The 19,937-nt window shown below is 39.3% G+C and overlaps 1 protein-coding gene across 7 annotated transcripts in view; it reads left to right on the top strand.

Moving 5' to 3' along the window:
- Positions 1 to 19,937, top strand: part of ptprfa (protein tyrosine phosphatase receptor type Fa) — a 301,290-nt gene that overhangs the window by 108,130 nt on the left and 173,223 nt on the right. For all 7 annotated transcript variants that reach the window (XM_088077354.1, XM_088077355.1, XM_088077356.1 and 4 more), the window contains exon 4: positions 14,894 to 15,039. In XM_088077354.1, coding sequence (XP_087933480.1) covers positions 14,894 to 15,039 — 146 coding nt within the window. The remainder of the gene's footprint in view (positions 1 to 14,893; positions 15,040 to 19,937) is intronic.

Raw genomic sequence — 19,937 nt, forward strand, 5'->3', positions numbered from 1 at the left:
TATGTGGAGATGAACTGTGGTAAACTTCCTTCCATCTAACCAGTGCCTGGATATCCCTCCTCCCCCACAGTGAAACCCCACCCAATGATGAAAATTGATACAAAACACATCATCTGGCAGAGTTTCCATGGCTCTCAGTTTGTTTCTGGAACTACAGCCAGTACTTCTGCATTTTCATGATGCCTGCTACCAATGCCAGCATTGTGGGCACAAGAGCAAAGAGACAGATCAAGAGACAGAACCCCACCACCCTCTCTTTCTCTCAAACTCCGACAGAAATCCAGTCACATGCTAAAATTAGGTAAAGCTGATTGAATATAAATCAAGATTACATTACTGCACTACCTATTTCTTGCCAAAAATGTTTTCAGAAACACATTTTAATGCTGTGTTTTGCTGTGATAGCAAGAGTTTGTGAACAGAAAGCAGGCGTCATACTACTTCCTGCGCAGTCGAAATGAAAGCTGAAAATAAAGAAAAAAAACTGAGATCAAACAGTAGAACTACACAGCGCTGATCAAGATTCTTTTAATGAGTTGCATATTTCTTTTTAGAAATATGTTTTAGCTTAACGTTTAACTGTAACACAACAGAAGTTTCTTGCTGGCCTCCTCTATTGTTTCACACGGACATCACCCACCAGCAAGAGCATTTACTTTTCTGGTGCAGCACAGTGCATTCTGGTAGTTGAAGGTTTTCTGCTTCTTGAGCAAAATTGTCCTTAGAAAGTTTCTCTGGTCATGTTGCACCACTTGCAAAAGTATTTGCATCTGCCTACTGCAGAGACAGAACAATTTTGCTATAAGGCCATATTTCCTGCAGTGAAATACTTTTTTAATCTTTGGAGGCCAGCGTCTTCAAGATGTCAGTCTGCCTCATATGAAGGGCCTTGTGATTCCTAGGTCACAACTATACTTCAACAAAACTATTCCTTAACTCCTGACTTCACAGCCTATTGTTTCACGTCTCCTTGTGTCCCATGGCAGCACACTTGTCTTACAGGCCTGTTTCTCCTTCGGGCTAAAGAATTTAATGGTGTGTAGGCATGTAGCCAGGCAGTCAGATGTTATGTGAGGTGGAATAAAGCTGTGTTTCAGAGGCAATTCACAATGACAAGTGACAACAGTGTGACACAAAGTGCCTGCTCCTCACAGTGACTCATTAGGCTGTGGAGCTTAGAAGAGCAGCCATGCAAATCAAGCTCTTTTCAATCAAAGTGACATATAAACAAGCTGGCTCCCTGCTCCTGAACACGCACAGCAGAAACCATGCGGTGCCTTTCACAGTTGCGTCTAGCAGGAATAAAACAATGGCCGCTAATGCAAATACAGGTGGAATAAATGTACAATTATATTCATTCAAAGGTAGCATTACCCCTATTTTTACCACCCTCATTCAAAGTCAAGACAAGAGACTTGATAAAAAGTATATTACATTGATTAAGGATTAAGTATTATTATATCAATAGAAAGTGAATCAATACAAGCAATGCTCATTGAGCTTTCCAAAGATGCTTTTCAGGGTAGCAAAATAATACTCTTCAAACAATACTGATGCTGTTTTTCCTGACTAAACAGTTACGATAAATGGTGCCCTCAGTGACTGGGGATGTGGGATTAAGCTAACATTGCTACAATGAAGTCAGACAACTAGTAAACAAGCCAAAAGTTTATTCAAATTACATAAACTACTTTTTTGCAGGTAAAAATCAAAGGTGAGCGGGTTTAAAATACCTTTAAAATCTGTCTTTACAAAGGAAAATTGTGTACACACATTTACAATAGGTCCGAGTTGAAACTGTGAGTCATGTTTACAACAGTGAACTTCTATCTTTGTTTTTTTTTAAAAAATAAATTAGCCTAAATGAGGGGGTTGTTTAAAAACTGACAGACTGGTTTCTTGCAGTCTGACTTTTTTCTTTCCTGCATATTAATTACCAACTTGACAGCTTTGCATTTGTAGAAATTTCATTCATTTTTCGACAATTCCACACCACACAATTTTTATTCCATATCAACATTCTGTGCCAGTGCAGGAATTAGTGTCCTTTCCATGTGCCAGATGGGGAAGTGGAGATGTGGTGGCCGGGATAGTGGATGCAAGGGTAGTGAGAGTTTGTATTCCATCACAGAACTGCCAGAAAGGTTGCCTTTTTTGCTTTTTCTCATCACAACTGAATCCCCCATTCCACTGCACAAAAAAAACAACTGCTAACATCTGACTGTTTATTGTAACGGGAAGGTAACAATAAAAAAAAAACCTGCATTCTCACCTGTGACAAATTGCTCTGCAGTAGTAAGGGGTATTAATCACCTCTGGCTCTGGAAAGCATTGATGGAAACACAACACCCAGGTAAACACGCACAGATCAGTCTATAGCCCATTAACCTATTTTTAGTGGGTTTGCAGCCAACTGTTTGCAACTGTGGTCATCCCTAAACAGAACTAGCATATTTAAATGGCTGTAAGTGAACACACTCTAAGATGGAGGGAAGAGCAAATGTTTCCTGTGCCTATTATATAGAAATATAGAAAATCCTTTCCTAGTGCTGCTCTCTGACGGGCCTGTCAGCATAACCTGTCAGTCCAGCTCCACCGCTTCCAACAGCTTAAACTTCCTGCTTCCTCAGAGTATCAGAGAGTGGGCAGAAGACTGATATAGGTCTACACAGAGGGAAGACAGAATGTGTCTCTGAATGTGTCACTGCTCTCACACCTCAGATATAAATTGGAATTGAACTAGAAAATATGCCAAGGTAATTTACAGGGACACCTTGACATTTTAGACATTTAGTTTGTGTCACCAGGCAAGTTGGTGATCTTGTCTCAATTCGAGCCCAAGGTCCAATTGCTGTATTTTTCTCTCTCCTCCTTTCTAAACAAAAGGGCTTCACATTAGCATGTCCACCAAGATATCATGTCTCCATCACTGCTGATCAGAGCAGGGGCCACTAAATACCCATGACTATACAGCTGAGTCATTTGTCCCAGAAATAAATGCCCATTGTTATCTTTTCCAATGAAGACAAAAGCCAGATTTTTTATCCAGTGTGAAAGTAGCTGTAAATAATTCTATGTGCAGAACGAAACCAACCATATCTACTCTATATCTTCTTCCTCCGCGGCAAAGAGCTCTACTGTTGTCCAGAAACACATCAGTGAACCACTCTTGCACTGGATGACACGTTCCTTTATTACCATGAACACACACACTGTAATTTATCTTGACCAACAAGCCCACAAATGTGGATTAGGTCACCATTGACAATACTAGGAGGAATTACTGAAAATGCAGTAATTCCTCCTGCCAGACAGAAAGTCTGACTTTTTGATGTTAACAAAATGGATGGTCACCAGATTTTGTCTGTCAGCAGCTCCAGTCCAAAAATTGCAGTGACAGACTTGATATCCATGAGCATGGGATGTGAGAAAGCCAGTATGATGTGACAAGGTTTAACTGTGACTGGGCCGACTCGTAAACTGAATCATGACTGCAACTCGGCTCCCAGGAGTTAAACCACCCATGAAGAAATGAGCTCATAACCAATACACTTTATTCCACCTACTTTTGAGTAGCCTGGAGGATGCTGGATTACTGGTCATCAAGTGAGAAGTAGGGCCATTTTACTGTGTTATACAGTAAGACTTCTTTTGCAGACAGTGGAGATACCCCCTGGAATTGTTTTGTTGTATTTACAACACATATTGTCAAAGGCCAGTTTTGTTATTTGTCTCATTTAGATGAAGATGATGATGATGATGATGATGTTGATGATGATGATGAAGATGATGATGATGATGATGATGATGATGATGATGAAGATGATGATGATGATGATTATTATTATTATTATTATTATGATTAGGCTTGATTTTATAGCCTGGCAATATAAATATTCCATCAGTTTCATAGAACTCCATCCCATGTATTCCTTTAAACTTTAACTTGTAGCATATTTATGCAGGGCTGGGTAATAAACCCATAAAATTAATAATATAATAATATAATATAAAATAATAATATATTTTTTTTGATGATGACCTAATAAATGTTTGATAAATCCTCCATATAATCAAACCACTCGTACATGAGGGGTGGTAATGCACCTTAAACACCAGCTACTACCTGCCATTTACCAGAAAATGATGAAAGCAGTCACCTTTTCCCAGCCACTCATGTGCACTGCAACAGTATAATGATACAATAACATTCAACTTGTGTATTAAGTTATTTTTTGTCTAATTGTTTTGGCCACAGATAACTGTGGTGTGACTGAATTTGCCATAGAATGTTACAGTCTCTGTATAAACTTCCATTCATTCCCTTCTCCTGTGGGTGTAAAATCTGTACTAAAAATGTTTTAAACTGTCTACAAAGAGTTTGACATCCTGCTGACCAGAATTTGCATTTCTTTTTCTAGTTCTTGTTTTATTTGTTGATATTATTTTGGTTTTAATTTTTTTTTAATCTACCTCAGATTTTTTAAATGTTCTGCTGTTTGTCATGTTCTGACAATAAATAACAGTTTAATCCACAATTAACATTTTTTAACTTTTACCCAGGACCAAAAATCAGCCTTTAAACTAATACAGGATTAATGATTTGACTTTTTTGGTAAACAATTATCGATATCAACCAGTATGAAAATTTTAATCATTTTTAGCCATATCACCCAATGCCCCCAGACCCCACCACAAAACCAATCACTGAACAAAACACAAGCCTCAAAAAGTTTGACGGTATAGGACGTATAGGCGGCAGATGTTAAAACGGCAAGACAAGATGGTGTACTAAAGAAGCCATTAAGAGGATGATGATGAATCAAAAACTTTCACATTTAATCCTGTCGAGTCATGGCATGTCATTGCCCAAAAAAAAAAAACAGTTAACAAGAGGGGACCCAGAGATGTATAGTACAGTGGCAGCACCTGCCTAAAAGTTTTTTTTTAACTTTTTCCTTAGAGTGATTTAAAAATGCATGTAGCCATTGGCTAAGTACAGTCATTGCTGAAAGTGCTCGAGCACACATTTTGATAAGTTCAAGTGTCAAGTTAGTTGTATCCTCTGGATGTGTTTTATACCTATCCAGCAGAAATAGCTATTAGCCACTGGTGAAGCAGCTAGCAGGAGCGGATCCATTAGCTGTGTGTTATCAGTCTGTTGAAGATCTCTCTACCCTTCTCACCATTCAGATAATCTCTGCACCAGATGTGCCTCTGTACATTTGATGGCATGTTTTTGCTGTATTTGGTTGTTATATTTCTGAGTTGTTACAGTCAACAGGGTTGTGTGTGTGTTTTAAGTTCAACGTGACGGTGAACTAAATATTTGGTGGTGAAACATTTTGCAGTAAGTCATCTACCAGATTTAGAAAAGACAACTTTGCAACAAAGGTGAAAAAAAAAGAGTACAAGAAAAAAAAATCTTCTTGTAGTAAAATCGCTTCAATATGTTGTTTTTCCACTCTGGGTTGAAAGACTCTTTATATCCTACTTTATCCTATTTCCTTCTCATGATAAATTCCTGCCCATGTGGTTATATGCTGAAGTCAAATGGACATATTTCTAAGAAAACAATTCCAAGAGAACCAGCAAGCACAGAGTCAGAGAGAAATGTAAGTGAGCAACATGTTCTCATCCCAACTCGTCACATGGTGCCGTTCTGTCAGTGACCTTCCACATCTACAGTACTTATGATGATTTAGGTATCCTTCTTCTTGGCAGCTGTTTATGCTCCGAGATGCTATTACCGTGATGTCAACAAATGCACATTGCTAACTATGCATTGCATTGCAACTTTGCAACTTGTAAACAAGCCAAACGTTTATCCAAATTACATAAACTACTTTTTTGCAGGTAAAAACTGAAGGTGAGTGGGTTTAAAATACCTTAAAATCTGTCTTTATAAAGGAAAACTGTGTACGCACACGTTTACAGTAGGTCCGAGTTGAAACTGTGAGTGATGTTTACAACAGCGAACTTCTGTCTTTGTTTTTTTGTTGCAAATAAATTAGCCTAAATGAGGGGGTTGTTTAAAAACTGATAGACTGGTTTCTTGCAGTCTGACTTTTTTCTTTCCTGCATATTTATTACCAACCTGACAGCTTTGCATTTGTAGAAATTTCATTAATTTTCGACGATTCCACACCACGCCGGGGGACTTCCCCTGATTGCCGGGGGACTTCCCCTGATACGCTGAGCTCCTTTCCTTCTCTCAATGCCGCCATCAGAAATCATGCATGTCTGTTAACTGCATTGCCATGTGCAAGCTTGGCTTAGCTCTGTGATAGCCATGTGGTACTCTCACTACCTGGGGCTCGCGATTACAGAGCCTGGGTCTGTTGAACTGCACTACGCTAATCCCGTTGCCTCTTGGGAGCATTCCTGCTCCCTTGTTTCCTAGTTTCCCTGGATCCTGGCCGTAACCTTGACTGTGCCTGACCGTGGTGATAGCTGTGCTGATGCTGTGATCCTGCCTTTGGTTGTGCTCGTGCTGTGGCTGTACTGATTCTGTGCCCCCCGCTTGCCCTGATTGTGGTCTGGTCCTGGTTGCGCCGATGCTGTGATCTTGCCTTTGGACAACTCCCTTTCAACATATGCATGAGACTGTTATCATCTCTCTCAACATCATCATAGAGAGCAATTACTAATTTCACACCTACCATTATTGTAATATGACATGCATCTGTTTCTATTATTGCTGTGCCCCCCCCCCCTCTCTCCCCCTCTCTCTTTCTCTTTCCTTTTTTGCCATGATTGTATTTCATTTGCTATTTACGACATCTATTGCACGTCTGTCCGTCCTGGAAGAGGGATCCCTCACTATCCTCTACCGCTCTTCCTGAGGTTTCTTCCTCTTTTTTTTTCCCCGTTACAGGGGTCCTTGTTGGGGAGTTTTTCCTTGGGTGATGTGAGGGTCTAAGGGCAGAGGGATGTCGTACACTGTAAAGCCCTCTGAGGCAAACCATGTTTTGTGATAATGGGCTATATAAATAAAACTGACTTGACTTGAACTGACTTGACACAATTTTTATTCCATATCAACATTCTGTGTCAGTGCAGGAATTAGTGCTCTGTCAGTGACCTTCCACATCTACTTATGATGATTTAGGCATCCTTCTCTTGGCAGCTGTTTACGCTCTGAGATGCTGTTACCGTGATTCCAACAAATGCACATAGTGGGATGAAGCAGCATGGTCATTATGTTTACACAACAAGATGGACTTTCATGATAGTTGGGATTAGGCAAAAGAGGCACATGGTAAGGTGTAGCAAAAAAAATCTCATCCATCCATATAGGAAGCAAACTCTGCACTCCCGTACGAAAGTCAGTTACCTGCCCTGTTAGCGCCCTCATGCTCCTAACATTATGTGGTTACTGCCTGACTTTTTCCATGATGCTGTTTTTCAGCGTTTCATGCACATATGACCGGTTCCGTCCGGCCGTGTTTTCAAGTACTGCCGCCCGTGTGAGCTGCATGTGTTTTGATATGCCGTCATCCGCCGGCGTATCATCCGCCGGCGTATCAAAACAAGGGTTCTGTCTCACTGCGTCCACAGGTGACACCGTCCAGCCATGTTGCATTGAAGGTTGCTTTTTGACAAATTTGCAGTGAGAACGGGCTGAAGTGAGAGATAGCTTCCATCTGCCAGTGAAGTGGGGAGGGGGAACCAGAATGTTTGATACACAGTGTCCAGCTTCAGGGTCAGCCAACAGCAGCCATGAGAAATAAATAGCTTAACAATGGTACGATCCACTTACTTCTCCACCCACCTCCTCTGCCTCCTTGAAACCTTTGATAAAACCCTCTGCACTGGCTTTGACTCTAACAAGCTGACTGATTTTTGCATGGTGCTTTAAAGGGCAGTATGTCCCTGCTATGCACTGACCATCCTCAGAACTCACAGTAACCTGTTGTACAATTTGTAGAATGGGTTTCCATGGAAATCTACTGCACGAATGGGTTTTGAATCACATTGACCTTTAAAGTGCACGCTTATCAGCTGCCAAAAGTTACTGTGAAAATGTCTCGCCTTGCCTGCCAAATCCTCCTCAAGGGTCCCTGCTAGGGAAATAGGACTAAACTTGTACCTGGAACTTTAATGCTCCTCTTTGCATATAGCCTGTAGGACCCTCCAAGAATAGGCACGAGGTCTTGATTAAAATACTGGGTTTAATCCATTCAAAAACCAACCCATGAGATCTGAAGTAAATGAAGAAAAAGAAAAAATACAGAATACAATCAATAAAATGCATGTATAAATGTCCTATAAGGCAGAATAACTTCTAGCTTGCCTTTAAGTGATTATTCAATTGCAAAAACACTTTGAAATTACATACACCGACGTAGCATGTACTAATGCTCAAAATAGAACAGGCAAACACATCTGTAACATTAAACTCATAGTTTTTGCAAATAATTTAATAAACAAAACTACAATCAACATACCTCAAAGGCTCCTTATCCTTTTAAGAGGGGCTAAATCTTTCTTGCCTTTTCTTCTCCTTCTATGTGTTCTCGTTTCTTATTTGCTTAGCTCTGCCCATTTCCTTGTTTTTGCCGTGTTTTGGCGCGGTGCTCCGCAGGTCTTCTCACAATTAACTCTGGGCGGACCACTCGTGTAGCAGTGATTAGTTCCGCCTCTCAGATTACAACCACTAATCGTAAGAAATAAAATATCAGGATAAACAGCCCAAAAAAATAATAATTAAACTGATGATGAGAGGCAGTTCCACAGCCATTTTAAAAATGCTGCAGTCACAATGTTGTAAATGTGGATAACTGATTTATGGTACAGGCCACTGTTTCAACACTCATACAAGATGAGCAGTGCAGTGCACACATCACATGATCTCATTTTTATGTATTGTAAGTGTATGGCTCTTCATGTCAGTGTGTAAATTTGAGAGATAGCTGTCCTAAGTAATTTGAGTCATATTTTCATTTTGTTTACACAGTCCAAAATATGGCTTTACTGATGTTGGCGATAGAATATCCTGCTGACATCAGTTGGATTAGCTGCATGTGTCTGCTCAGCTCAAGGTGGGAGCAATTTCAAGACTGTTTCAAGACCCCAATATGTAGAAATATTCAAAAACAATCGGCAAAAAAACACATTTCACTGCCTGCAAAAACACTGCATGTTTTTTACCTCAGACTGCATGAGACTAGCATGAAGTGGGCATGTGTGTAAAGGGGAGACTCATAGGTACCCATAGAACCCATTTTTATTCAGCTATCTTGAAGTCACGTCAAAGGACCTCTATGAAATGACCATGTCATTTTTCCTTGCAAAAAATTATTCTAACTTTAAAGTGTTATTTCCCCCTCTTCCTGACAAGCTAACATGAGATGGTTGGTACCACAGGATTCCATAGGCCTACTAGTTTTAAACAATACCAGTATTATCACCAGATTAAAAAAAACCCAAAACTAGTTAAGCACAAACTTTAATTGATATGATGATCAATCATCAATCAATAATTTGGTTTAGAATTTCAACATTTAGATGAGACAACAGAAGACACTTGCTCTTCTCTGGACCAGAGCTCAACTGAGATGGACTGACACAAAGTGGAAAATTGTGGTGTGGTCTGAGGGGTCCATATTTCACATTGTTTTTGGAAATCATGGATGTTGTGTCCTCCAGGCTAAAATTAAGAAGGACCATTCAGACTGTCACCAGCTCAAAGTTCAAAGCCAGCAGTTGTGATGGTTTGGGGGGTGGGTTTGGTGCTCATGGCATCATGGGTAAGTTGCACATCTGTGAGGGAACCATGAATGCTTAGAAGTACATACAGATTTTGGAGCAACATATGCTGCCATCCAGATGAGGTCTTTTTCAGGGACGTCCCTGCTTATTCCAGTGAGGCAGTGGGCCTCATGCAAGAGACTATATATCGGACAGATTTTCTCTTATTTTTGCTCATATCCAGGAATTGTTCTTATTTTGTTAGTTCTGTTAGTTTGGGATTCACCAATGTTTTGTTATTTTTGCTTTTCTCTTAGGTAAGAATTTTTTTTTTTTACGAGTGGTCCAGAGCACTCATACCAAGATAAGACAAAAACATCATTTAGGGGCGGCACGGTGGCGTCGTGGTTAGCACGACGCTGCATGTCTTTGGACTGTGGTTAGCACGACGCCACAGCAAGAGGGTCCCTAGTTCGAAACCCAGTTGGAACGGGGTTCAGTCCATGGACGGGGGCCCTTCTGTGCAGAGTTTGCATGTTTTCCCCGTGTCTGCGTGGGTTGTCTCCGGGGTCTCTGGCTTCCACCCACAGTCCAAAGACATGCAGCTCAGGTTGATTCTAAATTGCCCTTAGGTGTGACTGTGAGCGTGACAGGTTGTCTGTCTATATGTGTCGGCCCTGCAATAGTCTGGTGACCTGTCCAGGGTGTACCCCGCCTTCTGCCCGATGACAGCTGGGATTGGCTCCAGGCCCCCCACAACCTTTACAAGGACGAGCGGTTACAGAAAATGACTGACTGACTGACTAATATCATTTAATCATATTTACATAATGTTTTAGAGGAATTATAATGATCCCAATTGCTGTAATTTTTACTGTAATTTAAGTTACTGTGCGTCCCTTTGCTGAACAGAGCTGAACTGTAGTACATTCACTCAAGTACTGTGATTAAATGGCTACATGTTGAAATAGCCACTGAATGAATATTTACTTTGTTTAATGTCAAATGTGAATGAAACCAAAGTGAGGTCAGTCTACAACCATGGCCAAGCAAAATATGCCTTATTTTTCTGAATGATGTTTTTAAATTTCATTTTCAGTTGCTTCCAAGTGCATTTTCCCCCTGTGGGATTGCACCTAAATGAAAATCAAAATGAATTCAATCCACCACTTTTTCACCTGTATGCTACGATTTTAATTAAGTGTGGTAAATGTTAAGTTAATGGACACTTGCATTCTAACTTACGTATTGACACAAATGACACGAGCAGTGATTTTCTCCCAAGATGCTTTTCTCTCCTTAGCTGCTGCAGCTGTGTTACTTATTACACATTCGCCATAAGCATCATTAGGACCTCTAGTTCCAATGGGCTAAAGTAGCTTTGTTTCTTTTTCTCAGCGGTTGCCATGGTGAATCAAGGTATTGGGGCTCCATTGATGATGGCTTTTTATTGAGGTCGTGCATGCGCTGAACTCAGGGTGAACATACTCAGAGTTGATTGAAGTAATTCAGATCAGCTGTTCGGAAACGGAATACTCAGAGTTTCCCCTCTTGGAGTAAATCAACTCAGAGTTCAGGGTTAGACTCAGAGTTTGTTGAACCTTCTTTCTGGATTACCCCCCTATGCAGGAAGGAGCAGGAATGCAAAACATGACAGACAGAGCTCTACAATGCAGGTACATTATTTTAAAGCACACAAACACCTGGGATTTTGATGTTTTCATACTGAGGTTTGGTTTTGAATTTCAAGTTGTTTGTAAACGTCTGTCTCTATGTGTCTGCCCTGTGAATTGTCTGGCAACTTGTCGAGGGTGTACAGTATAGGATATAGAATATAAGAATATTTTAGACTCCACTGCTTCTTTTTTAAAGGTCTAGCATAAAAGATTTATGGGGATAGATTGTCAGACAGTGTATTAAATGTAAAAACAGAAAGCAATGATTTGCAAATCTTTGACATATATTCAACTGAATACATTGCAATGACAAGATATTTCATGTTCAAACTGATAAACTTAAAAACTATTTTTTTCTTTGTAATTATACACTCAATAAATACATTCTGTGTTTAATGCCTGCAATGCTTTCCAAAAACTTGGGACAGGGACATATTAATCACTGTGTCACATCAACTTTTCTTTTCACAACACTGAGTAAGTGTTTGGGGACTGAGGACGCTAATTATTTCCTGTTTTTGCTTGATATATGTTCAGTTGTTCAATAGTCCAGGCCTCTTGTTGTCATATTTTGCTCTTCATCATTAATCTCGAATGTTCAATGAGAATCAGGTCTGGACTGCAGGCAGGTCAGTCTAGTACCTGCACTCTATAAAGCCAGGCTGTTGGAACTAGTGCAGAATGTGTCTCATTGGGCCTCATGCAGCAACATTCTCTTAAATTTCTCTTAAGAGAAATTAAGAGAAAAAATAACATGAGTCAACTCCAGATGCACCAAAGCACCAAAACTTGCTCTTACCCAGGTGTGCTCAAACGATGAATCCCACTTGATCTTAACTCACCGATTAGCACAGATAGTGCCTCCTACTACGTAAGGGCAGGTTGTGCACCGTGTGTAAAGACTCCAGCACATAAACAAGACTGGGGACATGACACCAAAAAAGACTAGGAGGAAGAAGAACTTCTGCTGCAGTAAAAGTGACATACTTTCAAATAACTTTAACAAAGTAAATGTGATTTTAAAAGCATTTAAGTATTAAAAGTCAAAGTACACTTGCAAAAAGGTTTAAATAAATGCAGTAATACAAGGTTTAAAATAATTAAAAGAAAAAGCAGTAATGCCTCATACATACACTATGTATGAGATCTGGAACCATGATTTTTTTTTTCAAATTTTAAATTTTTATTTTGCATGAGAAATGACTTACACCAAAGAAATAGATGTCAATTAATTTTCTAATTAATCATTTAATTGTTTCAGCTGCTCTTATATATTTTCATATTTTTGGTTTGTGTTAAAAAAAATCATTATTTGTAAAGTAGTTATCTAATAAAAGTAGTGGAGTAAAAAGTACAATATTTCCCTCTGAAGTGTAATGGGGTAGAAGTGGAAAGTGGAATTAGATTAAGATAATCAAGTTACCTCAGATTTGTACTTAAACCCCCAACAGAATGCTGATTTAACACATATATGTCCTCTTGTCTAAATTACATATCAATTATAACATTTGGTATAGACATAAAGGACACACCTTAACACAATATTAACTTTCTTCATGAGACTGAGAATTACTATGATGACTGAGTATTAGATTATGGTGCATACAAACGTGGGGATGGTACTTTTATTTAGCTAACTGATATTTCATTACTGATGTTGTTTACTGTCTATTATGTTACTAGGTTTATTTTAGCTTATTGGATTTTAAATTTAATTTATTATTGGAGTTTTGTTTTATTTTATTGTTTTTAAAATATTAATTTTATATTTTATTTTTTCTTTATTCTATCCATACTGGAGCCATTGATTTGTAGACAAAAATATTGGTGTTGTGTATAAGAAAATTCTATTAAATACTAATTATAAAAAAAAACTGAGTTTTACTCAGTCAACAGAATGGTGGTGTGTGAGACAGGATATGTACGGCAGGAGAATGTTATTAAGATGAATGATTAAGTGTAATGAAAAGCTGTGCCATTATAACAAATCATCGGGGAATGAGAGCACATCCAATCGAGATCTGAAAATCCTCTCCTGAAATAAGGCACTAAGAATTCTGCGTCGATTGGATTGCAAAAATACAGACAATCCACATCTGACAGCTTGCTTCAGGTGGGAGGAGACAGGTAGAAACTCTTTAAGAAAACCTGCCAGCAAGCAGATTATGTTCACAGAGTCAGTTACCATGGTGATTGACACAGAGTTTCCCTCATCTCAGGGTTAACATACTCAGAGTTTTCACATAACCTGCTTTTGGGAATAACCTCCTGGTCTTAGTCACATTAGGAGCAGAGCAGTTTGGGTGTCTGCACAGATAATAAATTGTTTGTATTCAAGCTGTGTAATTTCTTTGCCTAGACCTAACCATTGTGACAGTTGTGTTGGTTGCCATGTGCTGTTGTGTAAACATACAGCATCATTCCACAGAGTGAATTTCTTGTCATCACGGAAAAGGACTGCGTCATCCCACCATGACTTTATCCACCCATGTGCATTTGTTGACATCACAGGAACAACATTCTGGAGTGTGAACAGCCGATGCAGAAGGATACCAAAAATGTAATAAGTAGTAACAGAAGGTCACTGACAGAGCAGCTCCATGTGATGAGCTGGGATGAGAACATGTTGCCTGTAGAGCATTTGACTGGGAGCGATTGGGGAAGTATCCATTTTCTGTGAAGCTCCAGGTGCAGTCCTCAGTGGCAGAGTGCACTTGACTATGCAAATGTTTTTGTTCTCCTTTGCTAGAGTTTGAAACGGAACTCTGGATTAAAGGAACAATGTGATAGAAGTTGGTATGTGGACTTAGAAGGTGGGATATATATAGACACATGTATATATACATGTATATATATATATATATATATATATATATACATGTATATATATATATATATATATATACACATGTATATATATTTTTTTGTCTTTTGCCAGCCATATGCCTGACATTTCCATTTCCACCCTCTCGGTGGGTGGTAATATCATTAAAACAATAGCAGCCTGTAGCCTATGCATGACCACAAAGTATAACTATGATTTTTTTTCTGAGCATCCATACACAACACTTATTCAGACTTGAATGTTGATGATGTACAGTATTATGGTTCCAGTTGACCCTTCAAGTCAAGTCAAGTCATGTCAAGTCAAGTCAATTTTATTTATAGAGCCCATTATCACAAAACATGGTTTGCCTCAGAGGGCTTTACAGTGTACAACACCTCTGCCCTTAGACCCTCACATCACCCAAGGAAAAACTCCTGAAAAAAGAACCCCTGTAACCCCTGTGTGCTGATTTCCATGCTACTACTGATCAGAGAGAGGATGACCCTCAGAGGTTTTTGCCGGATGTGTGTTTGACTAGTTGAGTCCACAGGCATGAGACGGCTTTAAAAAAAAGAGCACATTGTTGTGGCAAGACCTACAGCAGATGTAGAGATGTGAAAAATCTGTTACCTGCCTGGAGCTATTTCTCTGTCAAGGCTCTTCATCTGATACTGCTTATCCTCTCTTTCACCCTTAGGCATGCCCAGCTTCATCAAGTCCCCCGACGATCAGACAGGGATTTCAGGAGGCGTGGCATCATTCGTGTGCCAGGCAGTGGGTGAGCCCAAACCTCGCATCACCTGGATGAAGAAGGGGAAGAAAGTCAGCTCTCAGCGCTTTGAGGTAGGACTCAGAAGCAGACCTCCATGCTCCATGTTTGATGTCCCACAGCCTCAATCCTCATTAGCTTTCTGCATTTATGTGTGTCTGGGACAAAGAGCAAAGGTACAGGAGCTTTCTTGTATTCTGTGCATGTTTGCTGAATGCAAATCAACTACGGTGCAATACTCTAATGAGAGAACCTGAGGCTCAGCATCACAGGGAGTACACAGCTCAATGTGTGCAGATTAAATAGCGGCACTGGCAGGGTAGAGAGCAGAGCTGTGATAATCCAGCTGTAGCTGAGCAGGAGGCCAGCACATGATAGGCTGTCAGGTTTATTCAGTGTGTGTAAGAGCACAATGACACCTCTCACCTCAAACCTCCAAGAATCCGACAGTTGTTGATTTGACTCATCTACTTTATAAATAAAAAAATAACTGTTAAACACACAAAGCAACAAATAATTTAAGCTTAACCGTCAGAGTTTTACTTCTGACTTTCAAATGCTAGAAAAGGGTTTAAGGCCTCTATAGTTTTTAAGGCTGTGAGTGTTTTGGAAACAGCCATTGATGAATGTGCAAAATGTACGGTGACAAGACTAAAAAGGGCCACATCTAATAGTTGTGTTCAATATTGATTTATCAGTTGATAAGTCAATATTGACAGATTGATCTTTTGGTTTATAAAATATCTGCAAATAGGGAACAATGTCCATCACAAGTTGCCAAAGTCCAAGTTGACATCCACATTGATTTGTCATGTTTCCATGAACCCAGCTCACAACAATCTGAAACTGGCTTGATTAATTAAACATGCTCCTTACCACACATATCCATACCATCACAGATGCTGGCTTTGAACTTTGAGCTGCTTAAAATCTGGATGGTCTTTTCTTCTTAAGCCCAGAGGACATGTTGTCCATGATTTCCAAAAACAATTTAAAATGTGAACTCATCAGACCACAACACACGTTTTTCCGCTTTGTGTCTGTCCATCTCAGATGAACTAGGGTCCAGAGAAGTTGGCCATGTTTCTGAATGTTGTTGATATCTGGCTTTCACTTTGCATGATAGAGTCTGAACTTGCATTTGCAGATGCAGTGATAAACATCCAGAGCTTTCTTTGGATTCTCTGAATCTCTGATGATATTATGGACTGTAAATAGGTGAAATCCTAAATTCCTTGCAATTGCACTCGAGAGAGGTTGTTCCTAAACTGTTGGATTATTTGCCCACACAGTTTTTCACAGATTGGCAGATTTCAAAGATGCCTCTTTTATATTATGTCATGTCATTACCATGTCTGGTAGTGTCACCTATTACCAGTTAACCTTTTTACCTGTAAAATGTTTAAAAATGGTGTTTCTGAGCATTCAACAAATTTTTCAGTATTTTGTTGCCCCGTCCCAACTTTTTTGGAAGGCGTTGCAAGCATCATAGTTAGAATAAGTGTATATTTTAATTGAAAAATAATTAAGTTTGGACATTAAATATCTTATCTTTATACTGTTTTCAGTTGAATTGAATTTTGTTTCAGATAACATCCAAACTTTTCTTAAATTGGGGTTGTACTGCCAAATTCAGCTTTGAGACCTTTGCAGGGGAGATATTAATCGCTCAGATTTCAATAACGTGTCACATTATCAAAAATAATGGCTGGCAGAGAAATTTTTGGAGATGTGAGAACCTGCTAGCTGATCATCTTAAGATCAAGTTGGCCGGTCAATGTTGATGGTTGTTTCTGGTAAAGACAAGGCAGCCTTTGGTAATTCACTTGTGGTACTGATGTCTGTAGCATTCAAAACATACAAAAGGACACACAACAGCTGTGTTGAAGTGCAACACCCTAATAACAGCAGTTATAAACTGAGCATACAAGAGCTTCCCATCCTCAACAATTCAGACTTCAAGTATGATCTAGGTGTATTCTTGTCTGAGAAATACTTAGGTGGTTCCCCACAATGGCAAAAATGCACTATAATGTAGGATGCATTTTACACTCTCCCCTTGGTGGTCCATTCTCTAACATTCAAGATGTGAGTCTGCTCTTGGAAAGCACTGCTTTCAAGAATTATATTGTGGAAAGTTTAAACATTAAGTACAGCATGCAGTTCATGCTACTATTTCTTATACAATACATATGCATTCGTCTAGACCTTCTCAGAATGTCCTGCAGAGTCTCTTACACATTTGCAGTGTGTGTACGCACTGTAGTAAGTTTACAAGAATGTAGACATTTTATGCATGCAGCTGTACTGAGGCACACAACAGCTTGATTGCTTGGAGTGTAGGAGTCTTCTGGCAGGAATCTGGAGCAACAGGAAGCCTCATTAGCTGCCAACCAACCCAAAGGACATTAAGTGAAGTCACTTAACAGGAGTCCTGCCTTGATGGAGACACTTGGTCCACACCATTGTGAGTAACAGGCATTATCATCCACATCTCTGCTCGGCATTACTCAATTTGATGGCTACTCTGTGTGGGGTGGCATACCCCTCCCTAAAGCAGGGAAACAGTCCGGTCTTTGTGCATCACCTTCAAAAACCCTGTTCTTCTTTTTCATTCAGTAAAATCCTGTTTGTGACTGATTATTACAACAGAGATAATCTTAAATTAATCAGTGATCAAAGACATAGATGACTAAAAGGGAACTCTTTAAACCAACGGCGTCTATCCAAAAACAACAACCTATAATCCTCCAGATGTAATGTAAGGTGAAGTAAAATTTTAATGTCCCCAAGGGGCAACTTAAAATACAGACAGTAGTCATAATTACAGCAAAACAGACAATACAAACACATAAACACACAGTACAAGGAAAGGACATGTGATAACAGTCATCTGCATACTTAAGGACAAAATCTTGATGCACGATTACTCTGATATTTGTTTGTGTATAAACAAAATAAGTGAGGGGAAAGAACACAGTTCTGAGGGGATCCTGCAGAAGAAAAAAAGGAACTGGACAGTGTCCTTGTTAACATGGACCCTCTGAGACCTCTCGTTCCAGCACACTCTGTTAAAATCTAAATTAAAATTTGATAAGAGTATATGAGGTAAATCATGAGCCTGAATAAAATTAAAAGCAGATTAGAAATAAAAAAACAGCAAACATACATGATTCTTATTTCCCTATCCAAAAGCACACGCACTGCCATTCAAAAGTTTGTCATCAGATGTTATATTGATACTTTTTTTTAATGAAATAATTCAGCCTTAATTGGACCTGAACTGGTCTAGGTGTCCTGTACATTTCATAGTCTCAATGCGGGGCTTTTAACAGGAAGTCCAACGCCATAGATTCATAGAGAAAAGCCAGGAAAAACAAAAAAAAGAAGGGACGGGCTTCATACGTCCCTCTGTCTATCCATCTGGCCTGTTCTTGTGAACGTGTTTTGTCAGGAAAACTTTGAGGCAATTTGTTTGAATTTAACACTAATATTTGTTTGGACCCACTTTTGACCTGATTGGATTCTGGTGGTCAAAGGTGTGCAAAACTTCAAAATTAAAACATCTTCTCAGAAGGACTGGGTCATTAAAAAGTTATTAAAATCGTGAGTTTTCGTCACACCGTGTGGCCATTATTTTATGGCCATTATGGCCAACATTTTCATGTCTCTCCGTGAACCAGGAAGTAAACAGGAAGTAGTTAATAACTCTGAGGGACATGGTTCAATCTGCACCAGAGGTCACATGTTTGATGACAGTCCCATCCTGAACACATCTACATGATAACCCTTAACCATTTCTTATAGCGCCACTTACTGGCAACAGGAAATGGCATGAAAATCATGTGTTCTGCTTTGATGTATATCTCCTTCAGATTTCACCCAATTGATGTGGTCCATGTCAACTTAAAACATGTTACATAAAAACTGATTAAAAAGTTGTTGTTGTAACTTAGCCAAACATCATTATGCTTGACAAGAGTCCCGACCTGAACACATCTGTATCGCTCTATTGAGTAATGATCATAGCGCCACCTACTGGACACAGGGAGTTATATGTTTTATATTTTAATGTGCACCTGTTGACAATATTAAGCTCAAACTTGGTAAGAAAAGCTTTGAAACCTTGATGATTCCTCCTTGTGATTTCAAAGGTTTTTCATGAACGCCATTGCCATGGCAACATGGTCTGCAAACCAATTGGTTTGCATCAACCAGATTTTACCGATGTGATCAAAGTGCAGCCCTGAACACATCAAATTGTATGATGAAGTATGTTACTCACAGCGCCACCAACTGGCAAAAGGAAGTTTGTCTCTTAACACAACTATACTTTGATTTACATGACATTTACATGGTTTGGTCTACAAATTATGTAGACCAAGATGACTTACATTTTGTGTGATCTCAAGTGCCCCCTAGAGGCCACAGGAAGTATTACCCCACATGAAAAATCTAACTGAAGGATTGAAACTCTATGCCTCCTTGTTCCGACTTTCACTGAAATGAAAGATCATTTGACATCAAAAGCTTTTTAATTTCTGAGTTTTCATCATACCATGTGGGTGTGGCTACATTTTCAACTTCAATGTTTCGCAATGAAACAGGAAGTTGTAGTAACTCATTCAGACATTGTCCATTCTGCCCCAAACTTCTCATGCTTGATGAGAGTCCGGACCTGATTACGTCTGTTTGGCTCATTTGACTTATCGGCATACTGCCACCTACTGTAAACAGGAATTCACAATTTTTATTTTTCGCTGCATCCACTTACAGGTTATGATACGATACGATACGATACGATACGATATACTTTATTGTCCCCATGGGGAAATTTGTTTTGGACTCGTATGCTGCGCACAACATGCCTCCACAGTGTGATAAAACAAACATAATGAATTGCACATAGTCAACATTGTACGTCACAGGATATTGCACATACAAATACATAACACATATTGCACATTGCACA

The sequence above is a fragment of the Plectropomus leopardus genome, chromosome 5 (genome assembly GCF_026936395.1).
Source record: "Plectropomus leopardus strain MGB_pleo_1.0 chromosome 5, ASM2693639v1, whole genome shotgun sequence".
NCBI lineage: Eukaryota > Metazoa > Chordata > Actinopteri > Perciformes > Serranidae > Plectropomus > Plectropomus leopardus.